Below are 15,454 nucleotides of genomic sequence, written 5' to 3'. Positions count from 1 at the left end.
TTTTTTTTTTTTTTTTTTTTTTTTTTTTTTTTTTTTTTTGTTCTTAAGGTGTTGGTGCCAAGATTCACAGTTGCCCTCCTCAATTTTGACTAACCTTTCCGGTTTGTGGCCGAACCTGGGTGCTCTTGGAGCTTTTTTTTTTAATGTGTGTGTGTGTGTGTGTGTGTGTGTGCTTCTCCTAAACTTGTCCTCCCCAGGAGGCCATAATTTTCTCTCCTTTTCCTTCTGCTTTTTTTAGATTTCTAGTGTAAACAGTGTGCCTGAGAGTGTATTGGTCGCTTTAAAGAACTTCATTTGCATATCTCATCCTCATCTCTGCGGTTGTCCTAACTTGTTGCTTAAAAAAAAAAAAAAAAAAATGTACCTCACAGTGTTTTTCAGATCTATGTCTTTCCCTACTACTGCATTCTTTAAAATGTAACACTTAGCTCTTGCTTGATAAACTGCTTTCAGGCAGGACCAATAAGCTCAGTGCTTAAAAGACGCAGTTTTTATTTTAGGTGAGAGGTCACAGTGTTTATTTTCACGTGGACTGTGTTTAGTCACTTATCTAAAGAAGGTCATACCGTGTAATAATGACCAGTGATGTAACTGGGGATCTTTCTCCTGATCACAAAAGTATTTATTGCCACAAAAGGTGCATTCTCTAACCCAAACTTTCCTATATTCGCCCAATGGGAGGTATTTTAAGAATGATGACATCTTTTCCTTTGTAATAGCAAGTCAGGTGTGTTTCCAGTGACCCAAATTTAGTTTAACTCCAGCACTACGGGCCGCCGCGTGTTTCAGAAGTCCCAAGTATCCGTGGCTCTGACTTGTTCCGAAAGCCCTTACTCAGTTGCTAGTGGCTGTCACTCCTGGCAGTTTAGAGACCACATACCATGGAGAATGAGTGTTGGGGAGAGCGTCACCAGGCTACTCGCCCTGCTTGCCCTCCTACCCAGGCACTCGGTGGGGCTCTTCCCTCCAGCCACGTCCCGCTGCGTGCCCACCTCCAGTGCACCTGCATGCCCCCGCCCTAGTCCCTACTGGGCGGCACAGGGTCCCCGAGTCGCCCCTCCTCCCCCCACCCCCCGGCTGCCCGCACGCACCTGCCCGGGGCGCCCCCCGCGTCCTCCCCGCGCCCCCGGCCGCCGGGCATTGTGTACACTCGGCCGGCCGCCCGCCTCTCTCGCTCGCGGCTCATTACGGATGCTCGCGCGCCCGGCCGCCAGCGCGCGCCCCACTCAGCTCTTCCCGGGCCGCCGCCGCCCCCGCCCCTCCCCCGATCCCGGCCCTCCAGCCCGGGTTTTGAGCCCGGTCCCTCCCGGCCCTCCCGCACCCTGCCCCCGCCGCCCGCGCTCCCCCTCCCGCGCCCGGGACGCGGCGGCCCCGCCGGGGTAGCAGGCTGCGGGCGGCCGGGAGGAGGCTGCGCTGCCAGCCGGTGCCTCGCATTAAAATGAGGAGGAGGAAGAAGCGGCAGCCACAGCGGCGGCGGCGGCAGCAGCGGCGGCGGCGAGGGCTGCAGCCCGGGAGGACGCGCGGAGCCCAGCGCGGCGCGGCGGCGGCCACCGCGGCCGGGATGAGTCAACTCCTGGTTTAATGGGGGCAGAGCGGCCGCGGGGGGACACGAACGAGCGAGCGACGGGCCGCCGTCCGGGGAGCTGCGCTCACACGCGCGCGCAGACCCCCGCGCGCCTCTCCCGGGCCGCCGGCGACTCCGGCCTCGCCGCCCGCGTGGGGACCCCGCCTGCAGCCGGGCACCCACCGCCCTCCGCGCAACTCCGCATCAGTTTTGGGGGGCCTCCGGGCGGCGGCCGAGCCCCCCAAGTCCCACTGCCATTGTCGACCGCCTTGTTTACCTCCGGCTCGGGCTGAGTGAGAGCTTGGCGACTTTTGGGGGGGGGGGGCGGGGAGCGAGGGGCCGCCGAGGAGGCGGCGGCGGCGGCGGGGTTGCCCTCGGATCTCCCCCTCCCCCCTGCTCCTCCCTCCCCGTCTCTGCTCCCGGGCGCTCCGGGTCCCCACGTCCATGGGCAGGGAGAGGGTCCCCCGGGTTGTTGTCCGTGACGCCGGCCTCCCAAGTGGCCTCCTAGTGCCTTCCCGGGGCTCTTGGCACGACCCTCTACCCCTCACCCTCCCAGGCCCCTGCTAGATACCCTCAGTGGGGGTGCGAGGCGGTGGGGAAAAAGTTTAAGGTTTGTTAATCGCAGTCGCGATTGTTGGGGAGGGGGAGGGGGTGGCTGGGAAGAAAGCGAGGTGGCCTCTCCATGACGCTCCCGGGTCTCCCGAGTCTGGCGAGGTGACACCAAGCTCACTTTACGCGCTCACCCGGGAGCTCAGCGGGAGGAGGGGGCGAGGGTACCCCCCCTTTTGATCCCTCTCCCCACCCTTTCTGGGGTCCTTGTCCGCAGTGATTTTTCTCCCCTTTTTATTTAAAGAGTCCTCTGTCACCAGTGTACAGCTCGTAACGGGTTCCGCTTTGTTTTTACGACTCCCCCCAACCCCCCAACGAATTACTTGTCAGATCAATTTTACCTTTTCTCTCCTCCCTACTTCCCACTCTCCCCTCCTCCCCTCCCAAACCCCGTTCTCGGAGGTTAGACATTTTACAAGCTAGCTATGCTGTTTTTCGAATTGTGACTTTTTTTTTTTACCCCCTCCTCCCATATCTACTCTTCTAGACGTTTATTTTTGCCCTTCCCCCGCTTAGCGGGGCGGGGGTAAGGAAAGAGAAAAATAATACAATTTCAGGGGAAGTCGCCTTCAGGTCTGCTGCTTTTTTTTTTTTTTTTTTTTTTTAAATAATAATCATAATAATAAAAAGGACATAGAAAACACCAGTATTGAACTTCACTTCAAGAACCCGGGCTGCAAAGGAAATCTCCTTTGTTTTGTTATTTATATGCTGTCAAGTTTTGAAGTGGTGAGTTTCAGGTTGGTTTTGCTAATTTCACTCAGTAAAACTGCAGCTTTGCTGTTGCTAGATAGTAGTTTGTTTCTTTGTCTCTTTAAAAGGTCACAGTGAAAGCTTGGCCTGGATCGTGCCGGCCATATGGAATGGATAAGGACATGGGCTCTTCAAATGTGCTTCTGGGGTTCTGTTGGGGAAGGAAAGGACCCTAAGAGAAACTCTTGAAAAGGATCCCACGATGGAAAAAAAAAAAAAAAAAAAAAACAGAAAAAGAAAGAAAAAAATATACTTTCTTGAAATCAGAATTTCGTGCTTTTATTTCCTGCCTTTTGAAGGAAATAATTACTGAGATGGAGTTCACCACACCAGCTCGGTCTAGGAGGGATCCTCTGTGGTCTTGTTTTATGGACAGGGAAATGAGTTTTGGGGAAAGTAGCCTGCTTTCTGTGTGCTATCCATACACTGCTCGAAAATGGGTTTCAAAATTGTAGCTCAAACTCCTGAGCTGGGCTTTGGTGAGACCACAGTTAGTGGCAGCTGTTGTCAGTCTGGGCAGGCCTGTTGGCAGGGACTGGATTCAGCTCCAGTCTGAGGTTTGATGAACTTTCGCCTTGGCGTGGAGTTTAAAAGAGTATTAAATTGAGTGTTTTATGTGCATGTAATTTTGCTTTATAATGCAAACCTTTTAGAGAATGACTTAGACTCTAGTAGACGCTTTAGGTGGGTTTTCAAAAAGCAGTTTTTCATGACCTATGTGATGTTTTGACTGTCAATACATTAACTAAATTGAAGCCCACCCCTTTCTTTTGCAGCCCATAGTGCTGCTGAGCCTCATGATTACCTAGTATGTTCTGTGGTATTAACTTTGATGCTGTTGTGAATTCCTCTCCTCCCTTTTTTCTCATAAGTTGCCCCAAGGGTTAAGTTTTTACTGTTCAGTTCATATGTTTTAAAACTTGTCTTCTGCTTTAGGGTAAGGCAACCAATTTTGGAAAAATCAGCTTTGCATTATGATCCACATGAAACATAGAGAGTGATTTGAATAAGTTACTAATCGTCGCTCGGATTTTGGCTTTAGACTGCAGCTTAGCATCATGGAAAAGAGTGATCTTGATAAAAAGTAGTATAAAAAGATGCATTTATTGTTAATGAACCTCAAAACCAAAAACAGATGAGACCTCAATCAAGGGCAAACCTTTAGTTCGCAGCATACCACCCTCAGGTGCAAAAATAAACACCTATGATTATTTCTCTAACTTTGTAGTTCTTGGATTGGCATTCTTAAGGTTGCTTTAAGTCCCAGATCACATGCCCATCCCATTTCTTGATTATATAGGACGAAGAAAGATGGACTTAAGGAGAGAAAAATGTTTATAGAAAAGCCATGCTAACACAAACTGGTTCTCAGCTGATCCAGAGCCAAAGAGTTTGAGAGTATAGTAATTATTTTTAAAAGTATATAAGGTATTTCAAAATACTAGCCATCTGGAAAAAGTGATGTCATATTCTCTCTTGCTTTCCTAAATATCCTCAATACTTGAAGGCCAGTGAAAGTTCATAACATAGTTCTACTTATCTGTTCTGTTTAACTAGCCCTATTTAAAACTATAATTTAGAAGTAACTTCAGTATATTGTACCACTTGTTTTATTATAAGCAGTGTTCAAAATTGAAGTCTAATATTTAATACAACTAAAAATTAACAATTTTCTGAAGTTATTATGATGCTAACTCCCTGGCATACTGATTAATTTTTAATACTAGAGACCGTGTTTGTCAGTACTGTTGGGATTTATTTTTTTTTTTTTAAATTTGAGCTTCATATACATTTTGTATCTCAGAAAATATTTTCAGGCTTTTGCTATTTAAGTTATTAACAGCACACAGCAAGCAGTGCACACCTAAATATTGACTCCAAAAGACAAGTTGTCCTGCTAAAAGACACAGGACGTTTGAGGAAGCGCTTCACATCTTCCTGTGTGCTTAGGGCTGAAATGATCCAGTCACATGCCTGACCAGAGGCTTGAGATCTTTAACAGCACAGAACTCTTGAAACTCAGATAGTTGAAAACTTCTCGCTGCCTTAGCTCATAAAGCAAGAGGCAAGTTAAGAAGCATGTGGGTGTTTGTGGTGCTCTGCTGAGGTTTTTATTTGTAAAATAGGTTGCAGTTGTATGGTAGAGTGTGAAGGTCCTAGTTAGCTCAGTGCTTTACACTGATAATCTTTCCATCCTTCATTAAAAGTATTACAGTCATAGTCTGTCATGAATTTTTAATTTTAAAAATTGAGAGTGTATGAGTATAATTTGTTATTTTCTTTTTATCTTGTCATTATTCTTGTTCTGAAAGTAAGCCTATTTCCTTGTAGTTTTACATAAGAGATTACTTTTTCACTCGTGTATGTTGGTACAGACTCCACTATATTTTGTTGATTTACATAAAAGCACAGTCTTGCAGATCATTACGTAGCTGCACAAATGTGTTTGTGGAGGGAAGTGTCGAGGGATAAGACGTGTTTGGGGCAGGCATAGCCGCAGACCTCCACCCACTGATAACGTCTTCTCTTCCAGTTCTGGCAGGTGATCTGTAAGACAGTGACTGAGTATGGACCATTTGAACGAGGCAACTCAGGGGAAAGAGCATTCAGAAATGTCTAACAATGTGAGCGACCCGAAGGGTCCACCAGCCAAGCTTGCCCGCCTGGAGCAGAACGGGAGCCCGCTAGGAAGAGGAAGGCTTGGGAGCACAGGTGCAAAGATGCAGGGCGTGCCTTTAAAACACTCGGGCCATCTGATGAAAACCAACCTTAGGAAAGGTAAATACTTGCCAGCCAGATCCTGGAAAGCTGCTTGATGTCTGCCCAAGGCCACCCTGTGTGGAGGTGGAGGGCTGGAGCGTGCTGTGTATATTCTTTTTCTAGAACTGTTTCGAATTTGGAATGGAGTGACGTTCTGGGCTGTAGTGTCAATCATGTTTGGAGAGCATGAGTGCCGTTTGACTGGAAACATTGGGATATTTGGATAGTAAGTTAAGCAGCGTGGTCTTCATTTACACAAGGTCCATCCGTAGATACTGTTGCTCCTCAGGATGTGTGTGGCTGCTGTTTGAACTAACCCTGATTAAGAGTAAGACACTGAGGTTGTTCGAGAATCACCATAGCTTTTTCCTGAGATTACTAACTGTAAGGGAATTTCAGGACATGGACCTGGCATATGAGAGCAAAGATTTGTGATGCAATTTATTTGTGGTTTATTTTCTGAAGAGCAAAGTAATTATTTAACAGTGAAAAACATGCTGATTCTGGTTTTTGATTTTTGCTATACTTGTGTATTTTTGGTAAAGGAAAGGAAGATTTAGGCAACTTTATAAGAGAAAAAATATAAGCAAGTGCTTTTTCTAACAGCATTAACATTGAAGTTTCAACAACTTTGCCTGGGTTGGACAATATTGTCTTCACAGGGCAGTTCTTATGTGGGGTATCCTGTATGCCTCACAGGGGTCTTTATTTTGTCATTGAATAACATATAGGAGTCAGATTTTTTTCTGCATTTGCAAAGCAAAGAATAATAATGCCATCTTTTACCAGCCACGAATATTAAGTAGAGAAAGTTAGGAGGCCGAGGAATTTCATTGTGTTTGATGCATAACATTTATCATACAATCATTTATTTTTTTCCTTGGTTTGGTGAAAACAAAGAATATATTGATCCTGAAATAAACAGACACAGCAGTCCGCATTGTTAGATCTTTATCTATTAAAAATGGAAAAACAGCACTTCAGCAAATTCTTTGGCCTCTACTCATGATTACCCTATTTATTGATTGTTTGCCAAGAATGTATGCATCTTTAAGCCAGGGTAAGAGCATTAAAAATATAATTTATTATGGCTTTTCAAACAGAGTGCATTAATATTGTACTGTGTAGTGCTGAGGCTCTATAAAAAAGACTTTCTGACGCCTGCAAACACACAAGTTCCATAAATTCCTAAATAGGAGATTTCAGCTGTCTCTGGTATTATGTGATATTTGCACAGCAAACTTTAATGCCAGGACAGTTTTAGACAAGGATTCTACAGACTTCACTGCTCCTTATGGCAGCCGTGCTGTTTACACAGGCTCATAAACCTCCAGCAAAAGCCTCTAAGACTGCCTTCAGGTTTAAATCATGTGGTATTTTTAGCTTTCAGCAGTGACCAGTACTCTCCTTTCTAATGCAGAAAGGCTATGAAGTTGCTGTAGTTAGAAGTCTGGCCAAACACCAGCTCCAGTAATCAGGCAGCCTAGCGAAGGCTCCTGTTTAACATTACTCCCACTAACAGGAGGGCAACCGTGACAGTTCTCGAGACGATCTAGCACTGGATTTGTAATTAGATGATCCTGTTGCTATCATATCCGTAGCCACCTTTATTATCTATAAGGCACCTTTAAATTTGATCAATTAAACACAGAGTCAATCCAGGCTGTTTCAGTGGTTTGAAAAGGTTTCAGTTATTTCGTAGAGCTGAGGTCTGAAAAGCTGCTCCCTGTTTCACACCTCTGTTTGATTCCATGAGAGGAAAACCCAATATACGTGTTTTTGACTTGTTAATGCCACCCCACAGACGTCAGTAGACAAGGGGCTGGAGCGTGGTCATCTTACTCCTGCTCAAATGCCTTAAGATACGTATTGCATTCAAAATTACACATCTTAAAAAACAGCTTAATTCTAGAACGGTTTGTGCTTAATACAAATAGCAAAAAATTCTGAAGCCTTTCAGTAGGATTTTTTTTTTTTTAAATCTTATTTTTCATGTGCATGGTTTCTGTTTGACAGGTGCTAGATAAAAATTGTGGCTAAGCTGAGAAAGCACTAAGAAAAAAGGGTTGGGTGTTTTTATTTGTTTAAGAGATTTTGCCAAAATACCTTCAAGCCAAGGAAGAAATCACCAGTTTGCATATTGCTATTTTTGCTGCGGTCTCCCCAAGTTCTCTTCTGATCCCTGACGGGTTCTCTCTCTGGTATAAAACAGCTGAATGAATGACAAGAATATTGGCAAGCTCTGCGGCTTGTTTTTCTTGCCTAGCCTGCTGGTACTTCCGAATGAGTTTGTGAGCTTTTCTAACTAAACCTAAAGGGGTTTAATTGTCAGAGCTGGAATCTCTTGTGAACAGTTCACAAAGCTTTGGTGAGGACACACATGTGGGAAGATGTAGCTGTTTTATGGCCGGCTTTTGTTCAGCAGAAACAAGCAAATAGAGAATTTGTAAAGGGCCTCTCTGGCAATAGCAAATGCTGATCCTAGGCAGCGGCTGACGCACACTTAACACCTTCAGAAGTTAGGGCTCTGCGAGTCCAGTGTAGGTCTAGGGTATGGAGCCGATGCAGGCAGGGACACTATAGAACTAATTGGGGATCCTGGGTGCCCTGTTAAAGTAACCCTTGTCATCATTTATGCTAAAGATGATACCCTCCTGGCAGTGTGCCACAGCACTGTTCAGATGCATCTGTTTTTAACCCTTTTCTGTAACTGCTGGAAGTCTGACAGTGTCCTGCATTAAAACCTTGAGTGCCACTGCAGGTGGAGTCCAGCTTCTAGACCAACCTTCCCCAACAGTGGCGTGGCCTGTGCCACTGAGTTACTGCACTGGATGAAAGTAAGCCAACAGAGAAGCAGCAGACCCCAAGCAGAGTGCAGGCTTCTCGTGCCTCTCAGTAAGGCCAGTTTTTCTTTCACACTTCGCCATTTTTTTAAAATCATACTTACTGTAGCAGAAATTGTTAATGTTAAGACTTATGGCTACTGTCATGTCTTTTTGCTCAGGTAGACGAAATGGGTAGTCATGGAAGTGTTATTTTTCTGCATTGTATACATTCAGACAGTGTCTATGAGCATCGGTTTGGTTAAGTTTTGTGCTCCTCTCATGGAACCAGTGAGAGGAAACAGTGAAAAGGGGCAGAAGAATAGTAGTGTAGGCAGATAATTTGGATACAAGCAGGTGAAGCCTGCTAATAAGCAAGTGTGCATACAGGAGGAAGGTGTGTTCTGTGAAGACAAGTGCAGTGAGTTCTGACTGCATACTGTGTGTGACTTACAGCACATCACATCAGACACTCATCAGCATTATTATTTGATCAGAAAAGTAATTCCGCGTTCACCGCTTTTGGAAGACGCACTGTTAAAATGAGGAGGGAGCGCAGGTTACTTAGGACCAAGCCCCTGTAAAGGAAATTTAAGTATTTCCTGTGCAACTTTTAAGCAGTAAATGACTGCATGTTTGTCTTTGTGCCCGTGTGTCTGTCCCCAGGCTGCCTGGGAAGCTCTGTGGCTCCTCTCACTGTGGTGAAGATTTGTTTTTATAGCTTAGGTGTTCCTGCCTCCAGACTGTTTCTGAAGATGGTTGGGTTTCTATCTTTTTCTCTGTTGTTTTCCTAGGAACCATGCTACCAGTTTTCTGCGTGGTGGAACATTATGAAAACGCCATTGAATACGATTGCAAGGAGGAGCATGCGGAATTTGTGTTGGTGAGGAAGGATATGCTTTTCAACCAGCTGATAGAGATGGCGTTGCTGTCTCTAGGCTATTCTCACAGCTCTGCTGCCCAGGCCAAAGGTAACTGATGCCCTTGTGGGGCTGGGAAGTTGCTGGTCCTCCTGTTCGCCTCTCAGACAAAGCAGGGAAACATTTTATTCAAAGAGCTGCAGCCTGTGTTTTATGTTGGTTCCTTATAGACTGTGGCTTTAAAAATTGGCTTAATTCAGTTTGGTTTAGTTAACACACATTTTGCTCATGTGGAATGTCGAGGTAAATTTTTTTTTTAAATTACTTCAGCTGAATCATTAGTATGCTTATTGACCTTAATAATCTGCTCCACTGAGGACCCACAAGGAAGTGAGGAGCGTATTTGAGCAGATGGACTGTTGAGAGTCAATTTGCATTTATGACTGAATATCTAGTTCTGTTTCTTTTATTCTGTTTCTGATGGTTTTATGGGCTGTAAAGTATTTTTCAATGCTGATTCCCACTGCAATAGGGAATCTTATCTAAATCATAAAGCCATTTAGAACCGGTTCGGCTATGTCTTATTAGAACTTCCTGTAAGTTAGGACACTGTGGCCTGATGCATAGGTTTTATTGATGGGTATTTATTTCCAATATAATAAACAACCCCTACAGTCATTTACATAATTTCACAATTTGGAAAGCTAAGCTGTGAATATCTTCACTGACCTGCCTTTTTGAGGGAAAGGGAATCATTCAAACAGAAATAACAGTATTGCTTGTGGTGGGGGCTGAGCTCAAGAGCCAGCGCTGAGCATGTCCTCTGTTTATCTGGACCAGGGCTCATCCAGGTTGGGAAGTGGAATCCAGTTCCACTGTCATATGTGACAGACGCCCCTGATGCTACGGTAGCAGATATGCTTCAAGATGTGTACCATGTGGTCACGCTCAAAATTCAGTTACACAGGTGAGTTGAGGCAGCAGTTCTAAGGGAAAATACTCTCTCTGCCTTTGTGGACATAAGGCTTCTCTGGCCAGCTTGCAGTTTTTATTTACACAGCGTTTGAGGCATGCTAATCCAAATTAATTTGGTAACTTTACCCCTTCTGTTATTTTCTCCAACTTCAAAACATGACTTTAAAATCTTCCTCCCCTGAAATTTATGTGTTTTTTTGCATGCTATCAAAAGATAAGACTTTTACTTTTAGTCAATTAAATGATGCATTACAAGAAGGCATTTTACATAAAGTTTACTTAAGAAAAAAATATTTTTGCATATCATGAACAGTGCCATCTGTGTACATTTTGGGAAAGAATGCCTTATTCGCTTTTGCCATGATCTTATTTATTTATATATGTATTTTTGCCATTTTAATTCGTATGAACAGAGTAATGGGAGGAAATCAGTTAATACGTTAATGCTTTTCACGGTGGCTTGTGAGAAAGCAGCACACCTTAAATTGTCTTCCCAAGCGCATCAGAGCAGGAAGGTAGAAGTAACATGAAAAAATAGCCACCACAGGCAGCTGATGTATAATTCATGCATCGATACAGCAGATGTGTTGTATAAAGTAATTAACTAATCGGAACAATCAGGAGACCGAGAGCAATCTCCAGATGCATCTGTTTGATGCGCAAAATGAAATCTGTCTGTCTTAAAGGAATGTTCTGCAGCGGGATGCAATCCTGTAATAATCCCTTTCTAATCTGTGTCTCAAATAGTTGCCCCAAACTAGAAGACTTGCCTCCTGAACAATGGTCGCACACCACAGTAAGGAATGCTCTGAAGGACTTACTGAAAGATATGAATCAGAGTTCGTTGGCCAAGGAGTGCCCCCTTTCACAGGTACTCAGCAAAGCATGTCATAAATAGTAAGACACCATGGGCAGCTACCACTTGAGGTCTGATGGGGATCCCCTGATTGGTTTCAAGCAACTAGTATCTGAAACAAGAATTTGCTAAAAATGCTAAGTGATTTGACCACTGGTGACCTTTGAAAAATCTGCTTGAGTTTTTATGTCTTTTTTCCCTTGGTGGGTTGGGGACTGTGCCCAGGAAAAACAGTCTAGCAGAAGACACCACACTCTGCTGGCTCAGTCTTAGACAACTTCTGAGTACCCCGAGCCCTTTTTAAGGCAGACTCACGGCGGCAGGATCTCCTCAGGTTTGGTTTATGGGGTCACAGTGTCAGTGTTACTGTGCACAGCTTCAGCATGCTGGCTACGTAAAACCATGGTACCATTATAGGGTGCTTACTCTATTGTAAAAAACGGGAAAATGTTTGCTGAAAATAATTGTAAATTATGTATGTATGTTAATTATAAATGTAAGAAATCTCTTGCCTGGAACAAAAGGTCCATAATTACTGCCCATTAGGAATTTACAACCCATTTTGAAGAATTAGTTCACCTTTAAAAATGGACTCTTTTTCTTTTTTTCTTGAAGTGAGACAGATTTATTATTGTTGAATTTCATTTTCTGGGATGAATTTTGGGATGAATTTGACAAGTTTAAAACCAAACATCCTTTCTGATAACACTCAGCTGATAGTCAGCATAGAGTGTGGTCCAGCGTCACTCCTCAGCGTCCTCACCTCCGTTGACGTCATTCCAAGATACAGTAATGATTGGAGTGCTTGTTTAAAGTTTTCTTTCAATTCAAGCTTAAAATGTATATTTTAAATATGTATATTTATAAAATGTATATTATGAATATTAGTCTGCCAGTCATTTGAACTTGTATTACTCCGCATAAGCATTTCTGGAGTGAGTAGTGTTTCAGAGCTTGTTTTTATAACACCGAGGAGGTGTTCCTTCCATGTATTTTTAGTGCAAGGCTCCTGAGGATTCCTGGGCACCTTAAGAGGAGGCCTGTGGGCTGTATGTTGCTGTTTCCCAGCAGTCCGTGCATTCAGCCTTGATCCATTATAGGCCTGCTGCCCTGCTTTGATGTTAGTTAGCAATTCTAAGAAAGGAGCAATTCTAGATTAAGTTGTAGCCACAGATTATATATTCTCTGTTATTAAATGTTCATTTTCTTTTGTTTGAGAGCAAACTTTTTTTTAAAAAAAAAAAAGTCAATTCATTTATCAGCAACTATCTTGTTCTCACCCTTGAAATAGAGAGGATGTGAATTTATAGCCAGAAAAATAAAAGTAATTTAAATGAATTTACAACAGTTAAGTTAGTCTGATGGCATAATGAAGCAAAGCGACTTACTTCTGGGAATGTGTTGTGAAGACACTCCAGAGAGCATGTTGCTTGCTTATTAGCAGTTGAAAATTGGAAGACTGACCTAGAATGAACCATTTTGTTGTTGTTGTTACTCAGAATTCTCAATACCCTATGTAGCAATATCCTGTATCATCATGTGATCCAGTGTCCTATTGATTTTGGAAGTCAGCTCAGGTAAAAACTAGAGGTTTGTTCTTTGAGCTGGAGAAGAGGATCTGGTACAAGTATTTATTGTAGAATCACGTTCAACCAATGAACTCCACCTTCTTGTAGCTTATACATTAATTATGGGTTTGCTTAATGCCACCATGAGAAATGAATTGAGCATAGGCAGTTATCACAGTAAGCAGAACGACAAAAGGAAATCTGAGCCTTGGTCTTGGAGCTGTATACTGGTGAGTTTCTAAAGAGAGGTCTTCAGAAGAGAACATGACCTTGTGTGGCTATGGGACCCATCACCATAGCTAAGTGAGTGACCTAGGCTGAAATTGTAACCCAGGCTACAATGGCAGTCTTCCTTTTTTCAATATCTTTGGAAATAATCATACAAATGTTAGCAGAAGCAACAGATACTTGAAATTAGTATTTTGAAAAGACAACTCCAAATGAAGTTGTTTTATATTCTGCATGAGTCCGTGAATCTGGTATTCAGAATGTTTTCATTATTTGCTACTTCTCATTTGGCTTTTTGGTCAAGTTAGGAAAGATGAATGATAGAGGCTTCCTAAGATCTACACCCAAAATATATACTGAGTTTGACAAAACTCCTCTTTCTCTTGTATTTGGTGATAGAAATACCATGTTGGAAAATGTCTAGCAAATAAATACTGTTCATGTACAAAATGCAGCCTTATACCCAGAGGTGCTTTAAGTCTATTTCTCCCATGCAATTTTTGATTCATTGATGTGAGAACATTTAGCATAATAGGTATATCTCACTGTATGGACCGTAAGGGTTTTGTTGAATATGTTAAAACATTCTAGTAACAAGAGTTACTGGATTAAGTAGTATGTTGAGTTGAAAATCTATTGCTAGTACAGGGTAGGAGGGAACAGAATTGAGGCTTACCAGGAACTTGCCCAGGGTGCTTAGTAAGGCCTGTCCCCAGCACTCACAAGATTAGCTGATACTTGCTAAGCAAATGTGCAGTTGAACCTGTATTCTTAGAATAAGAAGGGATGATCTGTCTCTGCTCCTCCTTTGACAGTGGGGGAGCTCGAAGTCCCTATAGATTAGAGTCAAGATGCTGGTCAATGACTTAATCTGAGTCCCGATTTGTTCTGTCTGTGCTCTTGCCCAATGGTACATTTAAAAATAGGTGTTGATTTTTGCAGTGAGTGCTTAGGTTTTGATGCAACAATGTTTACTCTGATAATATTTCTAAGGGTTTCTCCAGCTGCAGAGAGATTCCATAAGTGGGTATGTGGCTTGATTTACAGCTCATGCTTTTATTTCTGTTAGTACTTTCCTACCATAAATCTGCCCAAGCAGAGTGACACATGTTTATTAAGTTCTCTGTATCACATGCTTGCTTATTTTTGTAAAATGTTCTAGGATGTTAAAAATGCTTAGCTCATTATAGATCTGAGATTGGATGCTTTGTTGATGCCTTTGCGAGTTTCAGTGGATGTGGTTAGCTAGGTCGGTTGTTGCGTTCTGAATGGCAACCACATAGAAGAAAACAGCCTCATTCTGGAACAGAAAAGCCTGTTGTCATTAAACTTTTGAGGGTTATGGATTTAGGATGTAAATTGGGAGTTATAAAAGTAAATATTTTGATTTACAATAAAACATTAGATTTGATGATGCTTGTTTTCCCTAGAGTTTTAGATACTGAATTCAATCAAACATTAGATAAATACATACATTGCTACAAAGACAGGTTATTTTGGTAAAGGTTCCATAAGTAAAAGGTCAATTATTATTTCTGCCTAATTGATGCTTCTTTCTAGAAATGTTGAAATCCTGAGAGATTTTTATTTCAGTCTGCGTCGTGCATGTTTTTTAACCCCCCCTCCTCCATCACACTTGCTGGTGTACAAGGGCACACACACATTGCAGTTTCCATATTTTTAAAGGAATTGGGACCATTTTCTGATTCTTTTTTTTTTTTTTTTTTTTTTGTTTAACAACCTGGAGAAAAGACAGCTCCAAGCCATGTCCTACATAAAGTGAATGAGAATTGTCATTTTTATTTTCAATTCATAAGGACACAGAAATAGGCTTGAACATTCCATTTAGAAAATCAGACTGAGGAAGTGATTTTTCAGCTCGACTCTTCATGACAGCATCTGTCAGGAAGTTTTGGATTTTAAAATTATTATTATCGGTTGCTTGCAAAACACATACTAAAATACTGTCTTTTCCTCCTGACACTTAGTGTGTAAGTAGACTCTTCCTTGAGCCTGAAGAGTCATCTCCACAGTCATTTGAGAAACTTAGTGTTTACTTGATTTTTTTTATCAGTAGTGTAATACTGAACCTAGTGCTAAAATCTAGTATATGAATACAAAAGTGCTGTAAAAAAAAGTACTTTGTTTTTTGTAGTTATGTGGACTGAAATGACATATTTTTTTAAACTTTTAAAATATTAATAGTCGTATTCTTTCCTGAGAATATCATCAGTATTCATATATCACATTTTACATAAGACTATGAAATGTATTCATATATTAATACATTTGTTCATTCCAAAATATATATTAAACTTTTAAAACATATTGACAGGCTGCCGGTGTGTCAGGCATCCTTCTTAGTAGCTGAAATGGTAGTGTGTAGTTAACTCGTGTGGTGCTTTTGATGTGCACAGTGTTTCTTAGGAGGAGAGAATTCCAGCTCCATGTTCAGATGA

General features: G+C 42.5%; 1 protein-coding gene across 4 annotated transcripts in view; it reads left to right on the top strand.

Annotated features, from left to right (window-relative positions):
• Nucleotides 1-15,454, top strand: part of Satb1 (SATB homeobox 1) — a 92,365-nt gene that overhangs the window by 17,997 nt on the left and 58,914 nt on the right. Inside the window, exons 1-5 of one of the 4 annotated variants that reach the window (XM_055614105.1) lie at nucleotides 2,800-2,902; nucleotides 5,460-5,704; nucleotides 9,303-9,479; nucleotides 10,209-10,335; nucleotides 11,091-11,214. In XM_055614105.1, the coding sequence (XP_055470080.1) occupies nucleotides 5,494-5,704; nucleotides 9,303-9,479; nucleotides 10,209-10,335; nucleotides 11,091-11,214 (639 nt within the window). In that variant the 5' untranslated portion in view covers nucleotides 2,800-2,902; nucleotides 5,460-5,493. Of the gene's footprint in view, nucleotides 1-2,799; nucleotides 2,914-5,459; nucleotides 5,705-9,302; nucleotides 9,480-10,208; nucleotides 10,336-11,090; nucleotides 11,215-15,454 lie in introns of those variants that run through there. The other 3 variants (XM_055614114.1, XM_055614123.1, XM_055614130.1) reach the window with 3 other exon arrangements.

The sequence above is a fragment of the Psammomys obesus genome, unplaced genomic scaffold (genome assembly GCF_907164565.1).
Source record: "Psammomys obesus unplaced genomic scaffold, mPsaObe1.curated_primary_1811, whole genome shotgun sequence".
Classification (NCBI taxonomy): domain Eukaryota; kingdom Metazoa; phylum Chordata; class Mammalia; order Rodentia; family Muridae; genus Psammomys; species Psammomys obesus.
Note: the sequence above shows the minus strand (reverse complement) of the source record. Positions and strands in the feature narration are given on the sequence as shown.